The following is a 21445-nucleotide window of genomic DNA, read 5'->3' on the forward strand; positions in this document are numbered from 1 at the left end:
TACTCCATAGCTGTCCTCTCGGACAAGATAGTCAGGGCTATTGCTGAACAATCATCTATAGAAGACTTCCACGCCCATCTGCTAGCTTATTTCATTCCAGCTCAAGCCAGGTCTTCCTTAATACAAAAGTATTATTACAGGGTACAGCGAATGGATGAAAATCTTGCCGACTTCATCCAAGACATTAAATTCTATACAAGGGTATTTGCTCTTCATTTCCCCGAAGATCAAATTCTGCAGGCTATTGTGGAAGGGATTTCACCACCCTACAGGTCATACTTGTGTTTTGTGGCGCGTCCGCAAACTTTTGCCGAGTTAGAAGCTATGGCTGTCTCAGCCGAAGGAGTTAGGTATGCCGACACATTACGTGTCGCTAAGGAGCCCCCTCCGTCCTCGAGTAATTTTCGGCCTCAACCTAGCCGAACCATCACCGCCTGTAAGTGCTATGCGTGTGGGTCTACAGAACATCTCCGCAACAAGTGCCCAGTAATAAAATCGAGCGGGACAAAGAATGGAGCAGGGTCATCCCAAAGCTGTTCTAAATGTGGCTCACTTTCTCATATTGCCAAGAGTTGCTCGAATGTCAATAACACCCCCTCCTGTTCCACTTCTCGTGCAACTTCAACCAACGCAAATAGTCAAAAGTTACTAGTGGCTTCGGCTGAGTCGGCGTTCTCACCTTCTTCAGGTTCAGCCCCAACGAAAGCTCAGGGAAAAGTCAGGGCTCTTCTAATTTATCATTCGAAGGTCCCAAAGAATGTCTTAGGATTGCGGCGGAGACCCCCCACACTTATACCTTTTCTGAAAATTGAGTTGAATAATGAACCGCTGACTGCTGTATTAGACTCTGGGAGCGTTTGTTCTATTATTTCGGTTGAATGGTACTCTAAATTAAAATTTGTCTGTAAATTGTCTGATTATTGTTCATCTTCGGTTCAATGCGTGTCGGTGAACTCCTCTCCATTAGAAATTTTAGGTATCATCTTTGCCAAAATTTGCATTTCGAAATTTACTTGGAAAGTAAAATTGTTTGTCGCTATGAACTTGTCTTGCCCCATTATATTAGGAGCAGATTTCATGTCTCACACCGGTCTAGTGCTCGACATTCAGAGCAGGACGTGCACCTTCAAGTTTGCAAATAATCGTAGAATTCCCTTGTTAAAATGTAATTCTGTGTCATGTTCATCTGTTTCGCCTACCCAGGATGAGATGTTGTTAGACCTTAGACATCTACCTGAAGAGCAAGCCGATAGTATTCGTAAATTGTGTCAGTCGTTTCCTGATGTCTTTTCTGATACTCTTGGAGTTACTGAACTTATATAATACAAGATTGAGGTTACGGATTCGATCATCGTTATTTTCCACCTTATAGGTAATCTCCACCTAAAATGAAGGTTCTCAAGGAGATCAACGATCAAATGCTAAAAGATGGCATAATTCGACCCTCTAAGTCAGCGTAGTCATCGCCTATTTTCCTAGTTCCGAAACCCCAAGGTGGCTTCAGGCCTGTGATTGACTATAGAGCTTTAAATCGGAAGGTGGTGTTACAATATGTGCCTCTTCCCGATCTAACACTAATGTTTTTCATGGTTTCGGAAAGCTAAGTTCTTTACCATCTTAATTAATACTTTATTAACTGTAATACCATTTTACATAACAGTAGAGAAGAATAAACAAAGCAAACACACTAAAAAGAAAGTTTTTTTTTTTTTTTTTTTTGCTAGTTGCTTTACGTCGCATCGACACAGATAGGTCTTATGGCGACGATGGGACAGGGAAGAGCTAGGAGTGGGAAGGAATCGGCCGTGGCCTTAATTAAGGTGCAGCCCCAGCATTTGCCTGGTGTGAAAATGGGAAACCACGGAAAACCATCTTCAGGGCTGCCGACAGTGGGGTTCGAACCTACTATCTCCCGAATACTGGATACTGGCCGCACTTAAGCGACTGCAGCTATCGAGCTCGGTGAAAGAAAGTTCAATGGAGTATAAGTAGAAAAATATGTACAGATATATACACAGGTTATATTACAAGTAATCACAGGAAAGTAATAGTCAAATTTGGAGATTATGTAAGTGATTTCTCAATTTTAACAATGAGCAGTTAAATATATCAATATCCTGTTTGTTTAGAGATCTTGACATTTGTTCAATTGGCCCATTCAATGTGTAGTTAGTTCTATGCCAATTTGTAGACAATGTATTCTTGAACTTTGTGCGTCTGTCTGGTACATGTACGTTAATTTTTGCAAGGAGTTGTGTTGGACCTTAATCAGGTGTATAATCAAATCCCTCTAGCCGAAGAATCCAAACATCTAACAGCTTTCGCAACTGACTGGAACTTGTATGAGTACAACCGCATGTCTTTCAGGCTCCCCACGGAAGCAGCTGTGCTTACCAGACTGTTAGATAGGGTCTTCTCCGACATCAAGTTTGAATACTTGTACCATTATCTTGATGATGTCGTCATATTTTCTGAGACCTTTGAAGAACACCTTGATCATCTGAAAGAGGTCCTTAATCGCCTTCATAAGGCAGGGTTAAGGGTGAAGTTGTCTGAGGTTGCTTTTGCTAAGCCTTCCATGGCATTCCTAGGGCATACTGTGTCGCCCAATGGTGTTGCTGTTGATCATTCTAGAACACAGGCCATCCGTGATTTCAAACCTCTTAAGGACAACAAAGGTATTGCCAGATTCATCAGCACGGTGAATTTCTTCAGGAAATTTATTCCTAAGTTTGCTAACAGAGCGGCGCCCTTGAACTTACTCCATAGGAAAGGCATCAAATTTGAGTGGGGACCTTCTCAACAAGCCGCTTTCGAAGACCTGAAATTAACTCTTTGTAATGCCCCTGTTGTTGCTATGCCTGATTTCGCTAAGAAATTCATCGTTCAAACCGACGTGTCATCGTCGGCGGTGGCTGCAGTGCTTCTTCAAGAGACTGAACTCAGAAGGCGACCCATCGCCTATGCACCTAGGACACTATCGGCTCAAGAAGCCAAGTATTCCATCTATGAACTTGAGGGTTGGGCAGTCTTATTTGCACTAGAGAAGTTCCGCCTCTATCTGGAACTTGTCAAGTTCCTTTTTGGAAACAGATAACCAAGGCTTAAGTAGGGTCTTAGCTAGGCCGTGTCGTACTGGTCGTATAGCCCGATGGGCCATCAGAATTTCGGCCTTCCAGTTTGACGTTAGGCATGCTAGAGGATCGGAAAATGTTGTTGCAGATGGATTAAGCCGCATGTTTGCTCATGATGTGGAGATCTCCGAGTTGGAAGATACTTCTTCTCTTCCCGAGCCCATACCTCCTCGTGTAAATGCTATTCTAAATGACACCGAGCTCGATAGCTGTAGTCGCTTAAGTGCAGCCAGTATCCAGTATTCGGGAGATAGTAGGTTCGAACCCCACTGTCGGCAGCCCTGAAAATGGTTTTCCGTGGTTTCCCATTTTCACACCAAGCAAATGCTGGGGCTGTACCTTAATTAAGGCCACTGCCGCTTCCTTCCCACTCCTAGCCCCTTCCTGTCCCATCGTCGCCGTAAGACCTATCTGTGTCGGTGCGACGTAAAACAACTAGCAAAAAATTCTAACTGATGCCCCCATGTTGTTTAGAGATATAGAAAAATATCAACGTGAAGATCCTGTGCAGGCTCCCATTATGGAAACCCTTTCTTCTGGGGAACATTTCGTCCCTTATGTGTTGAGGAATGGGGTTTTATGTTGCCTGTCGAAGCACGATCAGAAGATGAAAGTTGAGGTTCCAGCTGTTCTTGTACCCATGAGCTTCAAGTATTACCATGAGACCCCATTAGGAGGGCATTTAGGCATCTTCAAAACTCAAGAAAAGATCCGAGAGATGTTTATTTGGAAAGGTATGGACGGTGAAATTCATGAATTGATAAAAGCTTGTAAATCTTGTTTGCTTAGCAAGCCCACCTTGTCCACTAAGCTTGGGCTACTATCTTCTCATCAAGCTACGCGCCCCAAGGAACGCCTCCATATCAACTACAGACTCTTCCCTCAATCAAAGGGGAATGCCAACAAATTCATCCTTGTGTGTGTAGATGGTTTCACCAGATTTTCTTGGTTATTTCCGACTAAGCTGGCTACCGCTCAGTCCACCATTTCTTGTTTGAATACCATCTTTGCTTCTTTTGGTCCGTGTCAATATTTAGTTTCTGATAATGCTAAGGCATTTACCTCCAATCTTTTCCGTAAATTCTGTTTTGATCTTTCCATCTCACATGTAACAACATCAGCGTATTATCCTCAACCATCGCTGGCTGAGCGGGTCGATCGTAATCTGAGATCGGCGCTCATTGCCTATCATCACGAGGATCATTCCAGGTGGGATACATCCCTGCATTGGTTGGCCTTTGCTTTGAATTCGGCAGTTCATGAATCTCATAAGTTCACTCCAGCTTCATTAATCTTTAAGTTTGTGCCTAACACGCCGCTCTCTAACCTTTGGTCTCTTAGTGATATTCTACCTGAGACAATAGATCCCGATAATATCAGAGATCTATGGAGGAAGGCTAAGGCCAATCTTAAAGTTTCTCATGAAAAGGTTAGGGAAAGATATGATCGTGGATGGAGGCCCACCAATCTAAAAGTAGGAGATCAAGTCATGGTTAAAAACTTTGTTCCCGCGGGCAAGCTTGCCCCCAGATTTCATGGGCTGTGCATCATTTTAGATTTCCTGACTCCGGTTACATTATTGGTGAGCAATCCAGCAACCTAGAGGATCTTTAGGGTCCACATCTCCCAAATAAAACCGGTATAATTAGGTTTTTTTTTCATTGCCGCTAAACGTTAGCAGGAGCTTATAAGGTTATGTTTTCTGTAAATCTAAGGCATTTTGCATCTTGATTGTATTATCTTATCTGTATAATAAATGTACGATCTTTCCCTCCGGTTTTCCTGCTGTCCATTCCTGAGTAGCCATTACCTAGCCCCCCACCTCCTGCATTTCGACATGGTGGCAAGAAAATCTTCCACGCCGCCGGCCTTCAGCATCACCAAAAAAGATCGTACCCTCTATGCGCAAGTCACCAACAAACTTTTCTGTCGCCGAGATCTTACTGTTCCAGTGTCCCCGCAGCCGTTCGTCGTCGTACTTCCACTGGGGTGGGGTACAAGCCCACTCCACTCCCGTGATGTCTACCTGTGTACGGCGCGCCGGAGTCCATCTCCCGGCAAAGGCTGAAGTGCGGCGCACCAACTGCCAACACATCCAGGGACTGTTAATACACTTCTGATCTGCGGCGTCCTTCACGACGACTACCCCTCTCATAGTAGCGGGAGAGGTGTATCTGAGGGTACTTGAGGGGTCCGGGCGACCTCAACTGAATATCGGCAGCAGTTCTTGCCGTCAAAAGTATTCATATGTATTACACATTCTGCAGCAACAAAGACACTCTAAAGCTGAAGTTTAACTAGTTGCTACCTGACTACTTCAAAAAAATTTGTAAACTTTTTTTCTCTTCAAAGTTGAATAATTTTTTCAAAATGCTTCTGTGTCACCCCTTGGTAAGACATTTTTTTTTTGGGGGGGGGGAGGTCTGTACTGGGAGATACACTGCACATTTAAATCTTGCACCAATTAAAACATCCTCTACAGGAGAAGTACTGAACTTGAACCTAGACCTACTTAAACCTTACTCAGAAGATGTCACTACCTTAATTTTGTGATGGTGAAGTTTCCAGTACTGTGTGTATTTCAACTTGTTTTGTTTTCCGTTCATCAAGAAATTTGGACATTCTCTCATAGAGGTCACTACAAAAAAACACTATGATCATGCAGCCTGGTGCGAAGTGAAGGAATTTTATTTGAAGAAATTTTGTATTCATAAGTTTGTTCTTTACTAAATTATGTTCATTCATTTTTGGGTTGGCAATATTGACCTTTCCTTTCCACCAGTGTTGAATTCAGCCAATCCCTAATTTCGGTAATTAATTTTCAGCCTAGCACAGGCTTCTTCTTCTTCGATTGTGTGTGTAATCTATCAATAAAATTGAGGGGGTGTGGCTTAATTATTCATGAAAGGTCTCGAACTTTCCCCGAGGGTTTATAAACTGCGGATTTTCAAGTCTCTTGGCCATTTGATCAACATCTAACTAAGTGTGTGTGTATGTGAAGCAGGAGGCGGGAGGTGCCTCTTTCATTAGGCAATAGTTCTTCAGCAAGGTAATGGCCATTTAACATCTTTATATTTCTTGCTAGCAAAGCAGTTTAACCCGTGGGAAAGGTCCAAAACTTTTATCATGTAACCTACTTTTCTAAAAATGTAATTTTCTGCCGGCTTATGTAAAAACTTCATAAAATCTGCAACTGTAATTTGGGGATAGAGAGTGATTTACCCTCTCGAGCTCCCCTTCACATTGGTTTGAGGTGACTACGTTTTGTAACGGGTTTTCCGCCTTTCTGTAATGTCTTAAATTATTCTTATACGAGTCACCTCCATAGTTTGGGAATAGCCCCTGTTTCATCGGCCTAGTGCCTTTTAGGTTTTAAGAATGCATAGTTAGGAGTGCAAGTACACGCCTCCATTCACCTTGGTGTTTCGGGCCATTTACTTAACCTGTTCTTTTTCTGCTAAGGCCCAGTAGGTTGGGTACGAGATACCTCCGTTTCATTTGTGTAAGTTGTGCCTTGATGGCAAATAATTGTGAAGTCTGATATTGCCTTGAATAGGCTTGAAAAACTGAGAGCGTGTCAGCTCTTTTCTAGTGTTGTAAGAAGGCCTCTGGGAGGCTTGACATTGTAAAGTGGGAGCAAGTGCTCCATGTTATGAGGGGATTTCTGCCCTTGAACAAATTTGTGCGTTGAGCTAGGAGCTCGAAATTGTAAAACTAGGGGCTTGTAGCCCAAGAGAGTTAAAATTCTTGGATCCTTCTAAGTTTTGTTTTTAGACTACTATGTCTTTGTAATTAAATTAATCATTTAATTTTTCCAGAAAGCAATAGAAATTTGATAGCTTTTCACTTTAGGGACAAAGCAGCATACAAGCAGAAGGGAAGGCTAACCAAAATCGTAAGCATAATCAAGCACAAAATACTGTAGATGGGACATTATATTGGAGAATAAAGTAGAACAGTAGTAAAGAGTTCAAAAAGATATTGTGGAAAACCTATTAGCCAATTTGACCCAACCAAGGATCACGCAAAGTTAACCCAGATTTGAACAAGAAACAAGATTATTTGATATGAACTTCAGTAATATAAAATAATATTGTTCCAGTTCAAGAATCACTTTGTTTACAAGGAATGTCATTGATTTAACTAGTCTTGCAGCATTAATCACCCAGTGGAGCACTTACAAATGCTTTTGAACGGTTGCCCTCAGCAACTGATGCCAGGAACACAAATGTGGATGTAAGTGTTCCCGTATGTGTCTGTGTACACAGACTTGCTACACACATCAAGAATCACTTCAAGTGGAGAGCTGCAGAAATATTCCCTTTGATAGGAGAAGATTCTATGCAACATGATAGCACTGCTAAGACAAGGTGGTGGGGGATGTGCCAAGAGAGGGACCAAATGAGATCGGTACTGTCTTACACAACCAGCAAATTCACTCCTCCAACATGTGCATTTTGTTCTTTAGTATCTCTTTAACACTTTTGGTGCCAGGCTAAAATGTAAAGGTGATGTCTAAAAGTGCCAGGATGTTTTAATGGAAAAGGCTTTTGGAAAAAAGATATGAAAGTGAAAATCAGGGAGTGCAAAACATAGTCATCTAAATTCAGGATAACTTTCAGATAATGATGAAATTTATTCCTCACATTAATAATTAATTAAATAAATATAATTTATTGTTTATTTGTTGTTTAAAGGGGCCTAACATCTAAGGTCATTGGCCCAAATAATTTATAAAGGAAAATAAAAGTTCGAAAATTTGGTAATTCCTCTTACCACACGCTTACAAATGGAGTAAAAATGAACACTGGAGGGTACATATACATAATACAAGAACCGAGAAACGCAATTTGTTTGGTCTAAACGGGTATGGAGGGGTGAAAAAATTACAAAATTCTAAAATCTAGCATATGGAAAAATACATCAATAATGGCATTCACAAAAGTAAAGACAATTAAATGATGATGGTGAAAATATACAGAAGTATAGGTGATGAGACTGGCAAGTAAACTGGTGACCTCTCGGACTTTGTGGACTGTAATTCAGACCTTGGTGATGAATCAAGTGCCGATTTTGTCTCGGACAATGAACTACCTGGGCGAAATGTACCTTAATCAGGGCCACGACTGCTACCTTGCGAATCCTAGCGCTTTCCCATCCTTCCATTGCCAAAAACTTAAGATGTGTTACTGTGACGTTAAAAAGCACTAGAAAAAAATTGACAAGTCAGTGGCTTGCAGAAAATCCTTGGACTTTTATGAAGAGATAAAAGAACTCTAACGGTCCAGAAATTACTTAATGCAGTGAAGCAGAAAATTAATTTCCCTAACTGTCCAGAAATTACTTAATGCAGTGAAGCAGAAAATTAATTTCCACAGAATGAAAGTGACATTTTGAGAATATTGAAAGATATGAGAAAGAGTCATTGCTACTGTAATTGTATTTTGAACATTTTATAAAACCAGACATTTTTCAGACTGACTGCCTTTGAAGTGAATAACCGAATGAGTACCAGGAAAGGCAGAACTATTTTAGGTCCTGTGCTGGCTGTCTTTTTAGCCATTACAGTTCTTTCTTCTGTTAGTCCTCTCCTCGCCCCAGTCCTAATGGGCTCCTTGTCTTAACATGTACAGGTCACAATAGGTAGGGTTGCCAAGTTTTTGAAATGCCAATAAGGGGCAGGTCATGTTGACACAACATAACAACATTTACTCAAGATAACACTGAGATATAACTTACTGCATTATAATTAAACTGTAGGCACAAACTTTACTATAGATTTTGCTGTTTCATTTTCTAGATGAAAAGTTTGGAACCCATTTTTCTTCAATTTTAGCCTTTTTCAAGAACGCTGAATCTATCTTCATCAAATCATGAAATTTCTGATAACCATGATCAAAATTAAGTGAGACTTAACTTTCTAACTTTTTTCAGAGTTGCTGGAAATCTATTTCTTTTATCATTCCCTTTGTTTTCAAGAACTGAAGAAACTCTTTCAACATATGCATTCAAATCAGGTATACATAGCATAAGATACAAACATTAGTATATTTGGAGTGGCATCTAAATTAACTTCAGAGAAAAAATTCACCCATTTTGAGTTCACATTACAACTCTGATCATTATCAGTATAGGTATATCTAGCTCCAGCATCACATAATTCAATGTTACAGGAAGAAAATTCTTCATAAAAGTTATCCAAATTAAAAGCTGGAAAAATGTCAGTAAATTTTAAACAATCATTTTTTCAAAAACAGAACATGTAAAGCCTCTAGTTTCTTAAAAATATTAACAGCACTGAAGTTATAAACTTTATCCAGATAATTTATTCCAGGATTGGAAAAGCCCTTTAGGTTAGATTTCACATCATTCATTCTGGAGGTTTGGAAGGAGTTGATCTATTAATCCACTCATGCATGAATTTAAAAAAAAAAAAGTCTCATGTTGTGCTCACGGTGCTGCTATCTGTCCCACGCTCATGAAACTATAAAGTGACCTCACCTGAGGTCTATGTGTAGTAATGGAAACGAAACAGAAAACATATGTTGTCATGGAGACTTAGCATGACAATTCAAATGTCAATTAATTTCAGACCTCATATGAGGCTGTCACGCACGAGAGGGCTAATGACTTTACCACCAAAATAATTATCAATCTGCACCACAGTTTTGACACTGTAACATATGTTTCAACAAAGGTAAGTTTTTCTCTTTTTAAGCTCAACTATTACTTTATTAAAAGCTACTGTAAATAGATTATTTTAACCATGGCAGAAGTGAGTTGTTTAAATATGGGGAAAAAAGGCATCCTGTATGCTATTAGAAGGGGACAGTACTACAGACCTTCATATACAGGACATCCTGGCCAGACTAGTCATAATGTATGCACCACCTTCATGTACTTCTTATAAACAGCATAGCTAGAATAAATCAAGTGAAGATCACATCACTAGCAACCTAACAACAAAAAGGCAATGATTCCTTGAACAGCTATTACTCTGAGGACAACAGTACAGAGAGGGAGATCAGAACAAGATACAAGAAAGCTTGCCATTTAATGGTACGTTACAAGGAAATGAAATTACAGATCACCTTATAGTGGAAACTAGTTTTAATTGATCTGAGTGCTCTGCTGAGATGCCTTGCTCGGACCATACCTTGTATACATCACAAAGAAATCTTGACAGACTAAAAATTTTTAACCAAAATGTCAAACAACATAAAACAATCTCTGATATTTAGTATTTTTTTATGCTTTTCACTGATAATAGAAATAAATAATAAACAAACCATTTGTTGCAGCCACAACACCCAGAATATTCCAATGATGCCAATTTCTTGGACTTAAGGTAATGCTCTTCTTTGCTGCTATTAATGCCCAGTCTCTTATTTGTTTTTTAAGTTGTGCATTAGTTGAACTGTTAGCCTGGTAGTGATAGTTCACAGCAAGATCATGCCATAACAGACTGATGTTTGGAGTAATACTTAGGGCACGACAAAAACATCTAAAACAAACAGAATATCAACCTTGAAAAATCAGATTTTAGATGCACGAAGGCGGATCAAATATAAACGGAAATTTGAATGTACTGCTGCTGTTAGTAATAATTCTGAGGCGGGGCTTTGCCAGGATGTTGTTGGGGGTGTGCACGCGAACGACGGTGGAGAGCTGGGCTGCTTCAGTACACCATGAATGAGCAAGAGCTGCACAAGTTTGTTGTGCAACACATCATTATCAAATTTCTTGCAAAAGAGGGCGCCAAACCTTCCGAAATTTTGAGATGGCTCCACACACATTTTGGGGAAGAAACACTTTCGCAGACTCGAGTGTATGAGTGGGCTAACAAATTTGTGGCAGGAAGAGAAGCTGTGGAAAATGAACCTCATCAAAGGAGACCGCAGACTAGCAAAACTGTAGACAACATTGTTGCCATTCGTGACATTATTGGTGAAAATCAGTGAATAAAAATTTCGTAAATTGTTTTAGCTAAGGAATAAGTTACGGAAGTGTTCAAACCATCATCCGAGATGAACTCCATTTACGAAAATTGTCTGCCAGGTGGGTTCCTCGTCTCCTCAACCAGGAACAAAAACTTTATACCAGGAAATTTGTCAGAGACTCCTGCGTCGCTACGAGGAGGAAGGAGAGGATTTCTTGCGTCATATTGTGACTTGTGATGAAACTTGATTGTATCATTATACCCCTGAGACAAAGCAAGCAAGCATGGAGTGGCGGCGAAGACGAAGCAGGTCCGGTCAAGGCCAAAATATGCCCATCTGCTGGAAAGGTGCTTGCAACTGTCTTCTGGGACTCCGTGGGCGTTTTGCTGGTGGATTTGCTTCACGAACAATGCAGCCCATTACTGTCGCCTTTTGGATGAAGCGAAAGCTGTGTATTGCAACAAGCAACCGATCCAAAACGTCATTCTTCTCCATTACATAAAATCAGCTTCATGGTCCATATCACACTTACAAAGGGGCATTCCCTACTGGTCACCACCAATTTCTCTCAAATTTATAGAACATGCAGGGCTTGGCTAGATATGAAAGTGCCCGAAGTGGGAACTCCAGATGGCCAAGTGTATAGAAAATAAAAATGTTGACGCGACTCTAGCACCGTATAAGCCACTTACATCAGTGCACACGCCGAGCAGTAGTTGGCGTAGCGGTACGAGCTTGGACTAGTAATTCGTAGGTTATGGGTTTGACTCCCCGTGTGGAGACTTTTCTTTTTTCTTTTTCCCCTCAAATTTTAATTATTCATTTTCCAACCAAGCAGAGAGGTGAATAATTCACTTTATTTATTTATACACAAAAGGCATAGAAAAGGTTAAAAAAATTGGGATTTCATTGTCAGAATTTTCAACAAGGGATTGTAATTAAAGCACGTACGAAAAGTGCTGTTAGAGGCGCGCGGCTGTGAGCTTGCATCCGGGAGATAGTGGGTTCGAATCCCACTGTCAGCAGCCCTGAAGATGGTTTTCCGTGGTTTCCCATTTTCTCACCAGGCAAATGCTGGGGCTGTGCCTTAATTAAGGCCACGGCCGCTTCCTTCCAACTCCTAGGCCTTTCTTATCCCATCGTCACCAAAAGACCTGTCTGTGTCAGTGCGACGTACAGCCACTAGCAAAAAAAAAAGAAGTACGAAAAGACCTTGTACATGAAAATTAAAAACTTTATTAATTGACATTCGATGATTTACATGTGTCGGGATGATATTTATCGTAGAAACAGGGGAAACAATCATTATTTCTGCATCTAGCACAAGTTATAAACGCCGCATTTTTACAACCACATCATTGTTTCAAGGTTTCCATAGCAAAACATACTTGACTGACATTTATAAAGCATTCTCTCTCATCACAAAGCTTAGAAACAACAACACGTAACGTAACATGTTACTCCACACGGGGAGTCGAACCCACCACCATCGAATTACTAGTCCGAGCTCTTACCACTATGCCAACTACTGCTCGGTGTGCGCACTAACGTAAGTGGCTTATACGCTGCGAGAGCCACGTCAACATTTTTATTTTCTATACGCTTGGCCATCTGGAGTTCCCACTTCGGGTACTTTCATATCTAGCCAAGCCCTGCATGTTCTATAAATTTGAGCGAAATCGGTGGTGACGAGTAGGGAATGCCCCCTTGTTAAACAGATTCACAACTAAGTATTCTTTATTTTCCACCTTGTCGATACACTAAATTGCTTAAGGCAACTTAATTTTCGTATTTTATCAACATCTTCAGCCATGTACCACTTTTAACCAATAAGTTGCCTTAAGCAATTTAGTGTATCGACAAGGTGGAAAATAAAAAATACTTAGTCGTGGATTCTTCTCCATGATGATGCAAAGCTGCATACTACCGCTTTAACACAGGAAAAACTGGATGAAATTCACTGAACACCTCTGGAACACAATTCGTACATTCCAGATTTACCGCCTTGTTTGGACCACTCAAACAAGACCTAGGAGGACAGTGGTTCAATGATGATGCAAGTGTAGAAGAGTTTGTGGGCAACTGGTTTTGCACACGTCCCTCTTCTATCAGGACAGCATCAAAAACTTACCAATCCAGTGGAGAAAATGTGTATCAAAGGCAGGACACTATGTAGAAAAGATCTCTCTATGTGTATTTCTTTTTGGTTTGCAAAAATAATTCCAGTTTATATTTGTTTCGCCCTCGTAATATGTATATTTTCATCACAGATGGTATGTAAAATGTAATTTTTTATAATGTAGAATGCAAAGTACAGACTAATATAAACAGGTACTGCTGAATACTTTACAAAGGTAATTTTTTTTTACTGAAGATGGCTCAAACGAGCCAAAACATGTGTGAATTTGATTACTCCATCTAATGATGGAATTATATGATGTATTGAATTAGGAGAATACACTTAATTTTACCTCTGTAAAGTGAAAACCGTCAATACGGAATGATTCTAATATCTAGTAACTGCTGAATACTACGTAATAAAATGAATAATCTTTTTCTGGCTGAACCATGTTGTAATTTTAGGCATCTTATGTTCAGGTTATTGATGTTCTGAATACCGTATTTACTTGCCTGCAACACCCACCTATTTCCTCATTTTCAACTTCAAACTTAGGGGAGGGTGAAATACATGAAATATACATAAAAATACATATAATATAGGTTAGGCTGACATGGTTTAAAAGCAGAAAAAGGAAGATAAAGCATTTTTAAATCAACACACTAAATATTTATTTAAATATATATTTTATTTATGCAAAACATATTAGCACATGTACACAGTATTGTATTAGCCCCTTCCTGAATTACCACAGCTGACTGGTCACATGACAATTCATGGCTGCGCAGCATACCAATTTCCAAAGTCTTGTAGTATAGCAGTGAAATTTGATCACTTCAACAATATAATCTGATGGAAGCTGTTGGCACAGTCATGTCCTTCTCTGTAGACTTAGTCCACTGTGGTCCAAAAAGCCAACCCCTACTTGCTTTAAAATCCTTCTGCACAATACCAAGACTTTGTGTAATTTCACATGCTTCAAACTGCACCATTTCATGATTTACAGCACTCTAATCCAATAAACACACCTTTGATAATTAAAAATCAGCATTGTCAATACTTAAGAGTTATTTAATTAATTATTTGTTTTCACCTCATACATCGTCATGTTTCGAGGACCTCACTGTCCTCTTCCTCAGCGGTTTTTTCCTACCTAAATGAAGAGCTACAACTCTAGGGATTTTGGAGGACAGATGGAAATACCAGCAATATTTAACAGACATGATCTCTGAATTGGAAGATATTAGTAAAAATTTTAAGAGACGCTAATGTTAATAAATTAATTATATTTTTAGGTAATAGATAAGGATGGCATTTTAAGAAGATTGTAAATAGAATAGTGTTTTAGTGTTCTTTTAAGACATTTATGATATACAGTATTTATGTAATTATTATTATGACACATATTAGATTTCTATTAAGAGATGTTTGGAACTTTGGAGTTTGAGGTGTAATAATAAGAAAAGAGGTCCACGGGATAATTAGTAGTGTGAAGAAAACCGCTAAGGAAGAGGACAGTAAGGTCTTTGAAACATATACAGTGTATGAGGTGATGATGCTTGTTAAACTAATAAACTTCATTGTTTGTCCATATTGAACCAAGATTACAACTTTTATTATAATTTGGGTCCACCTTATTCAATACATAAAAATTGTTGCGTAGATTTAATTACAACATATATTTCAATCAGTACTATTTTTGATACCCCTCGGCGTCATCATCAGCTGATAGAAGATTGTAGAAAAATTTACAATTATATAAGTTTATCAATGTCAAATTGATCACAATTTAAAACCATATTAACAACATGAAACTGTGTTAAAAATATACTGTCTCTAAGTTCATATTTTTACAAGTCCAAGACTTGCAAGTCTTATGCCATAAACTGATAAAGCATATGCAAACCGGTTTGCTCACTTATGATATAAAGTGGATTTAAAAGAACAAAAAATTAAAATAGAATAGTCTTGAAGCACTATGCCCTTAATTTATCATACTTCTTAAAACTTGATGTAGTATCATAGTAGAAATAATTCAATAAAAACTACAGTGTCCCTGGAATGGAGCAATCATTATTAGGTGGAAACAAGCAATGACTCCTTTGAGATGTTATCAAAAACAACGTTCCCAGTTCAACGCGGACCTCGAAAGGTCACTGTCCATACAAAGCGCAATGAAACACAGCAAGTGTAATCTTAAATGAAGAATCAACCAACGTAGCCTCTAAAGTTCTTCTTAACAACATTGACTTTAACATTAAATTCACTCTTGAATCAGAACACAACGAAACTCTTAATTTTCTAGACTTAACTACAACTAGACATCCTTCTTCTTTAATTTACAAAATTTTTCAGAAAACCAACCCAAACAGCAACCACAATACGGCAGGATTCTGCACACCCTCAAGCACATAAACGTGCTACTTATAACAGCCTAATCTTTCGTGTCTTCAACACCCCTATGTCCAAAAAAGATTTAAATAACGAATTGAAAACCATCCGTACTATCGCTAAATTTAATGACTTTAACAACTCTTTCATAAACCGTACCATCAACAAATTCAAACACCGTCCTAAAACCACGTTAACAAAAGACAAGACCAAAGCCACTGCATTATACACAATTAATTTCACTTAAGATGCTTATAAAATAACCAACATTCTTTAAAAACACAACATGAAAATTTATTTTAGAACCAATAACAGAAATCTTGATATATTACACAACTCTACATCATTAAATAAATCTATTGCTTCAGATTCAAATGTAACAACTGCAGCTCCTCGTACATTGGACATACTGGACGCACCTTTAACATCAGATACTCCAAACATATCAACGCCATTAAATATAACAGATTCTCTGCAATAGGACAAACACATACAAGACTCTAAACAAATTTCACCAATATTGAAAAAGACATAAAAATACTTAAAATTAACAAAGGCCTCCTTTTAAACACTACTGAAAATTGTTTTATTCACCTTGACCAATACTTCAAACCTAATTTCAATTTAAACAACATTTCTGAAAAACCCAATATTCTATTCGACTACCTAATTCTTCTTCTCAAAAATGCTAAATTTCTAAACCCGAATTCAATTTTCCAAGCCTTACATAGTTCTTACCCACGTTTTCTACCTCCAATAACCCATCCACCTAACCCACCCTAAATTATTCCTTCTTTATTTCCCTATCCTATCCTTTCCTATCTTCTTTCGAATTCCAGTTCTATTAATCTTCTACTAATCCTCCTCCTTTATTACGTTATCCTATCTTTTCTTTTCATCTTTTCTCTCGGCAAAAAAATATTCCAAATTGAACTGTATACTATAATACTACCTACAGTTCAGATCATTACAACATTCAAATTTAAATTCATACCTTACACTGCCTCAAATACGACCCAAACTCTTATCTTCAAGAAATAACACCCTATGCATATGCGTTTTTCATTTGTTTTCAATATTGCGCTTTGTAACTTTTTCCCCTCACAATTGTTTTTTATGTCAACTGTTCTGCATCTCTAAAGAATCCATCATACAAGATCCTATAAACATGAACATATACTTCAATTATATCAAATTGTATTATACATTTTCACGCCTAGAAGCATTTGCAGGCTTGATCATTGAACTATTCACCAAGTTTCATTAGCATTTAGAAGCACAGTGCCGGACATTACGTATGTTATGCTGCTCTTCAAGAACTTGCATCTTACTTCATTTAAGTGACTTATCTTCGACTTCCATATAATATTAGGACTTCAAATGTATTACATTGTATTATAACTTCATGCCTAGCAGTATTTGCAGGCTTGTTCACTGAACTATTCACCAATTCTCATAAACATTTTGAAGCACAGTGCCGGACATTACGTATGTTATGCTGCTCTTCAAGAACTTGCACCTTGCTTCATTTAAATGACTGATCTTAGACTTCTTCTGGATTTTGGGATCTTACTCCACACAGTGCTAATCCCTATAGTGTTATAGTGCTTCATGAGCTGCTTTTAGTGAAAGACATATCCTTTACTTATTGTTTTCCTATGCATTATTTTATATTTTTATTCAATCGGCTGATGATGACCCAGAATAGTGGTCGGAACCGGTACCGCTTTTAATCAAATAAAAATGTAATATTACATTTCTTATTTTCCTTGTATTGAATAGGTTGAGCCATTTTATTTCTTGTTTTCAATTCAATTATAGCATCTGTATTCCAGAGGAGTGGCTACAGAAGGCGCCTGTACTCCAGTGGAGTGGCCTACAATGACACCTGACCATTATAAGGAGACTGTAATCAAAATTGCCACGCTAAACATTCTGACACTAACTGGCAAAATAGAGGAATGTGTAGACTTAATCAAAACAAGGAACATAAACATACTGGGTCTCAGTGAAAACAAGTAGAAGGGAAAAGGAAGGAACTCAGAGAGGGATATCATCTATTCTGGTCAGGTGGAGATCAAACAAAAAAATGGAGTTGGTATTGTTATGGATCATCAAATGACAGATCATGTAGTAGAAGTAAAATATGTTTCTGATCGGATTCTTCACATCATGCTGAAATTGGATTCTTCCCAGAACATCAACATCATTCAGTGCTATGCACCACAGACTGGTTGTGAAGATGAAGAAAAAGAACATTTTGAAGAAGACATAGCAGAAAGAATAAGAGGAGATGGAACGATTATCATAGGGGATATGAATGTTCAAGTAGGAACTGTGAGAGATGGATATGAAAGTATTCTAGGAGCACATGGATGGGGTCCACAAAACCCAGAAGGAACTAGACTACTTGATCTCTGTCCGAGAAACAACCTTGTGATAGGGAACTCATACATACATACATACATACATACATACATACATACATACATACATACATACATACATACATACATTATCATTATAGACTGTTATGCCTTTCAGTGTTCAGTCTGCAAGCCTCTGTGAATTTACTAAATGTCGCCACAATCCTCTATTTGCAACTAGTGTTGTGGCCTCATTTAGTTCTATACCTCTTATCTTTAAATCGTTAGAAACCGAGTCTAACCATCGTCGTCTTGGTCTACCTCTACTTCTCTTACCCTCCACAGCAGAGTCCATTATTCTCCTAGGTAACCTAACTCCTCCATTCGCCTCACATGACCCCACCACCGAAGCCGGTTTATGCATACAGCTTCATCCATGCATACAGCTTCATCCATAGAGTTCATTCCTAAATTAGCCTTTATCTCCACATTCCAAGTACCCTCCTGCCATTGTTCCCACCTGTTTGTACCAGCAATCATTCTTGCTACATTCATGTCTGTTACTTCTAACTTATGAATAAGATATCCTAAGCCCACCCAGCTTTCGCTCCCGTAAAGCAAAGTTGGTCTGAAAACAGACCGATGTAAAGAAAGTTTCGTCTGGGAGCTCACTTCCTTCTTACAGAATACTGTTGATCACAACTGCGAGCTCACTGCATTAGCTTTACAACACCTTGATTCAATCTCACTTACTATATTACCATCCTGGGAGAACACACAACCTAAATACTCGAAATTATCGACCTGCTCTAGCTTTGTATCACCAATCTGACGTTCAATTCTGTTGAATTTCTTACCCACTGACATCAATTTAGTCTCAAGGTATCAAAAACAAAAAAACCATAAGGTCACAAGATATGGATGGGATGGAAAAAGTGAATCTCTTATAGATTACTTTTTGACCGAGAAACAACTACATAACAGACTGTTAGACATAAAAGTGATTCCTAGTGTCTCCCTGTGAAGTGATCATAGATTCCTCATTGTATACGTCAAGTTTAAGAAGTTAAAAGAAGTAAGAACCACACAGGTAAAGAAACTCAAGACTTGGAAGCTAAAGGATAATGATAAAATAATAGTTCCAAAAAAACATCAAAACAGTAATACCAAAGACAGATGAAAGAACAGTTGAGGAGGAATGGAAGGATCTGAAAGAAAATCTAGTAATGATAACTGAGATGGTATGTGGACAAACAGGTGGCACAAGAAGATGGAAGGAAACTCCATGGTGGAATGGCAGAACAAGAACTGCTGTCCTGAACAAGAACAACATGTTCAGAAAATATTTCAAGGACCAGACTGACCATAATAAGGAACTATATAGGGTTGCTAAAAAAACAAGCAAAGTTATTACAGAATAATGAGAGAAGTGGTTGAACAAGTGGAGTGATGAACTGAAATAGTATGTTAATAGTAATAAGAAAATGTTATATGGGATGATGAAAAATAGAAAAAGAGATAAAGAACACTCCAAATACCCAAGAGATGATAATGAAAATCTATTCACTGAAGATGAGAAGATCAAAGAGACTTGGAGGACTTACTTTGATGAATTGCTAAATGTAAACTGCATGCAGCCTACACAAAAAAGGCAGTACTGGTACTATCTCATGCAAGTCTTTCTCTGACAACGGGTTACTTAACATGGAGTGATGTAGAATATGCCTGGAAATACATCAAAACTGGAAAATCAGCTGGTGCTGATGAAATTAATGGAGAAATGATCAAGGCTGTGGGCATTTCTGGAAAACATTGGATCTACAGACTCTTTCGTAAGATCTGGAAAGAAGAGGACACACCAGTCGATTGGAAAACAGGCATCATAATTCCAATTTTCAAGAAAGGAGATAGAACAAAATGTTTCAACTATGAAGGCATCACTTTCACATCTCAAGTTGGTAAACTTCATGAAAGAATTATAGAGCATAAAATCAGACCCCTTATTGAAGAGAACCTCTTCGAAGAACAGTATGGATTCAGGAAGGGGAGATCAACAACTGATTTAATCTTTACAGTCCGTCAGTTAATGGAAAAATACTATGAACACAACCAAGAGTTGTGGTTAGCCTTTCTGGATATCAAGAAAGCATTTGATGCCGTGAACAGACAGAAGGTGTGGGAAACACTGAAGAAAATTGGAATACAGGATGACATGATACAGAGGATCAAGAATTTGTATGAAGATACCCGAAGTAAAGTCAAAACACCTGTAGGAATGACTGAAACCTTTGATATAAAATCTGGGTTAAGACAGGGTGGTGTTTTGTCTGCTCTTCTTTTCATCACTGCAATGAACGAGATTCAGAGAAAAGTTCACCAAACCACTGGAGGTAATAAAATGAAAGTTATCTGGTTTGCGGATGATATATGTTTGTGGGATGACTCTAAAGAAGACCTTTAAGGACAAATAAACTCTTGGACAGAAGCTGCTAAAGAATATGGACTCATCTTCAGCCAACAGAAAAGTGAGGTTATGGTCATGAAGAAATATGGACAACCAATGGGACACATTGAAATGGAGGGGAAACAGCAACAGATGAACCATCAATTCAAATATCTTGGAAGTGTTATCTCCGATACTGGTTCTATAGACAAGGAAATTTCCAACAGAATTCAGGCAGGTAGCAACTTTTACAAAACAGTTAGACATAATATGGAACAAGAAAATACCAACAAAATGTAAGATAGTCATATATGAAACCGATTACGTACCTGTACCGGGAGGTACACCCCAACTACGCACATTCAAAAGAAGCGCTTTAATGAACTCTATCTATCCAACAAAACATGCAACTGCTACTGCAGGAAGTTGGGACAGTAATCAGAAGATGTCACTACTGAATAATTGAGAAGCTTGTCATTTCTAGCTTCCTAAACTGATTGGATTTATTTTGTTTTGTTTTGGTGTGCTTCAAGAAGTTTAAACTTTCCTCCATAGATGTCATTTCAAAAAAACTCTGGTCATGCACTCTGGTGCAAGGTAGAAGAACTTCTAATTTAAAGAAGAGTTATGTGTATAAGAAACAGAGTCCTCTAAATATGTAAACAACATAATGAGTGAGTGAGTTTCTAGGTTTTCATAACTGAATCAAAGTTCATTTATTTTTGGGTTGGCAACACTTCTTTATTCTGCCAGTTTTGAATTTGGCCAATTAGAAATTTCTGTAATTATTTTTCAGCCTATCACAGGCTTCTTGTCGCTTTTTGAATTGTCCCAATAAAAATTGAGAGGGTGTGTCCGGATTAGTCCAGAATCCTCTCGAACCTTCCCTTCGGGTATATAAGTCGCGGCCTTTCAAGTTTCCTTGTCATTTGATCACCGAATTTCTCATTCTTCACCAGGCAGTTCATCAGCCCAGGTAATGGCCGTCAGTTTTATCTCTCTGTAGCTACCTACGCCGACTTACACGAGGGGAAGGTTCAAATTTCTAACTA

General features: G+C 38.5%; 1 protein-coding gene across 2 annotated transcripts in view; it reads right to left on the bottom strand.

The window, feature by feature from the left end:
- Window positions 1-21445, bottom strand: part of LOC136873665 (tetratricopeptide repeat protein 37) — a 311142-nt gene that overhangs the window by 112625 nt on the left and 177072 nt on the right. For both annotated transcript variants that reach the window (XM_067146760.2, XM_068228003.1), the window contains one exon: window positions 10424-10638. In XM_067146760.2, the coding sequence (XP_067002861.1) occupies window positions 10424-10638 (215 nt within the window). The remainder of the gene's footprint in view (window positions 1-10423; window positions 10639-21445) is intronic.

This window comes from Anabrus simplex, chromosome 5 (assembly GCF_040414725.1).
Source record: "Anabrus simplex isolate iqAnaSimp1 chromosome 5, ASM4041472v1, whole genome shotgun sequence".
In the NCBI taxonomy this organism is placed as follows: Eukaryota; Metazoa; Arthropoda; class Insecta; order Orthoptera; family Tettigoniidae; genus Anabrus; species Anabrus simplex.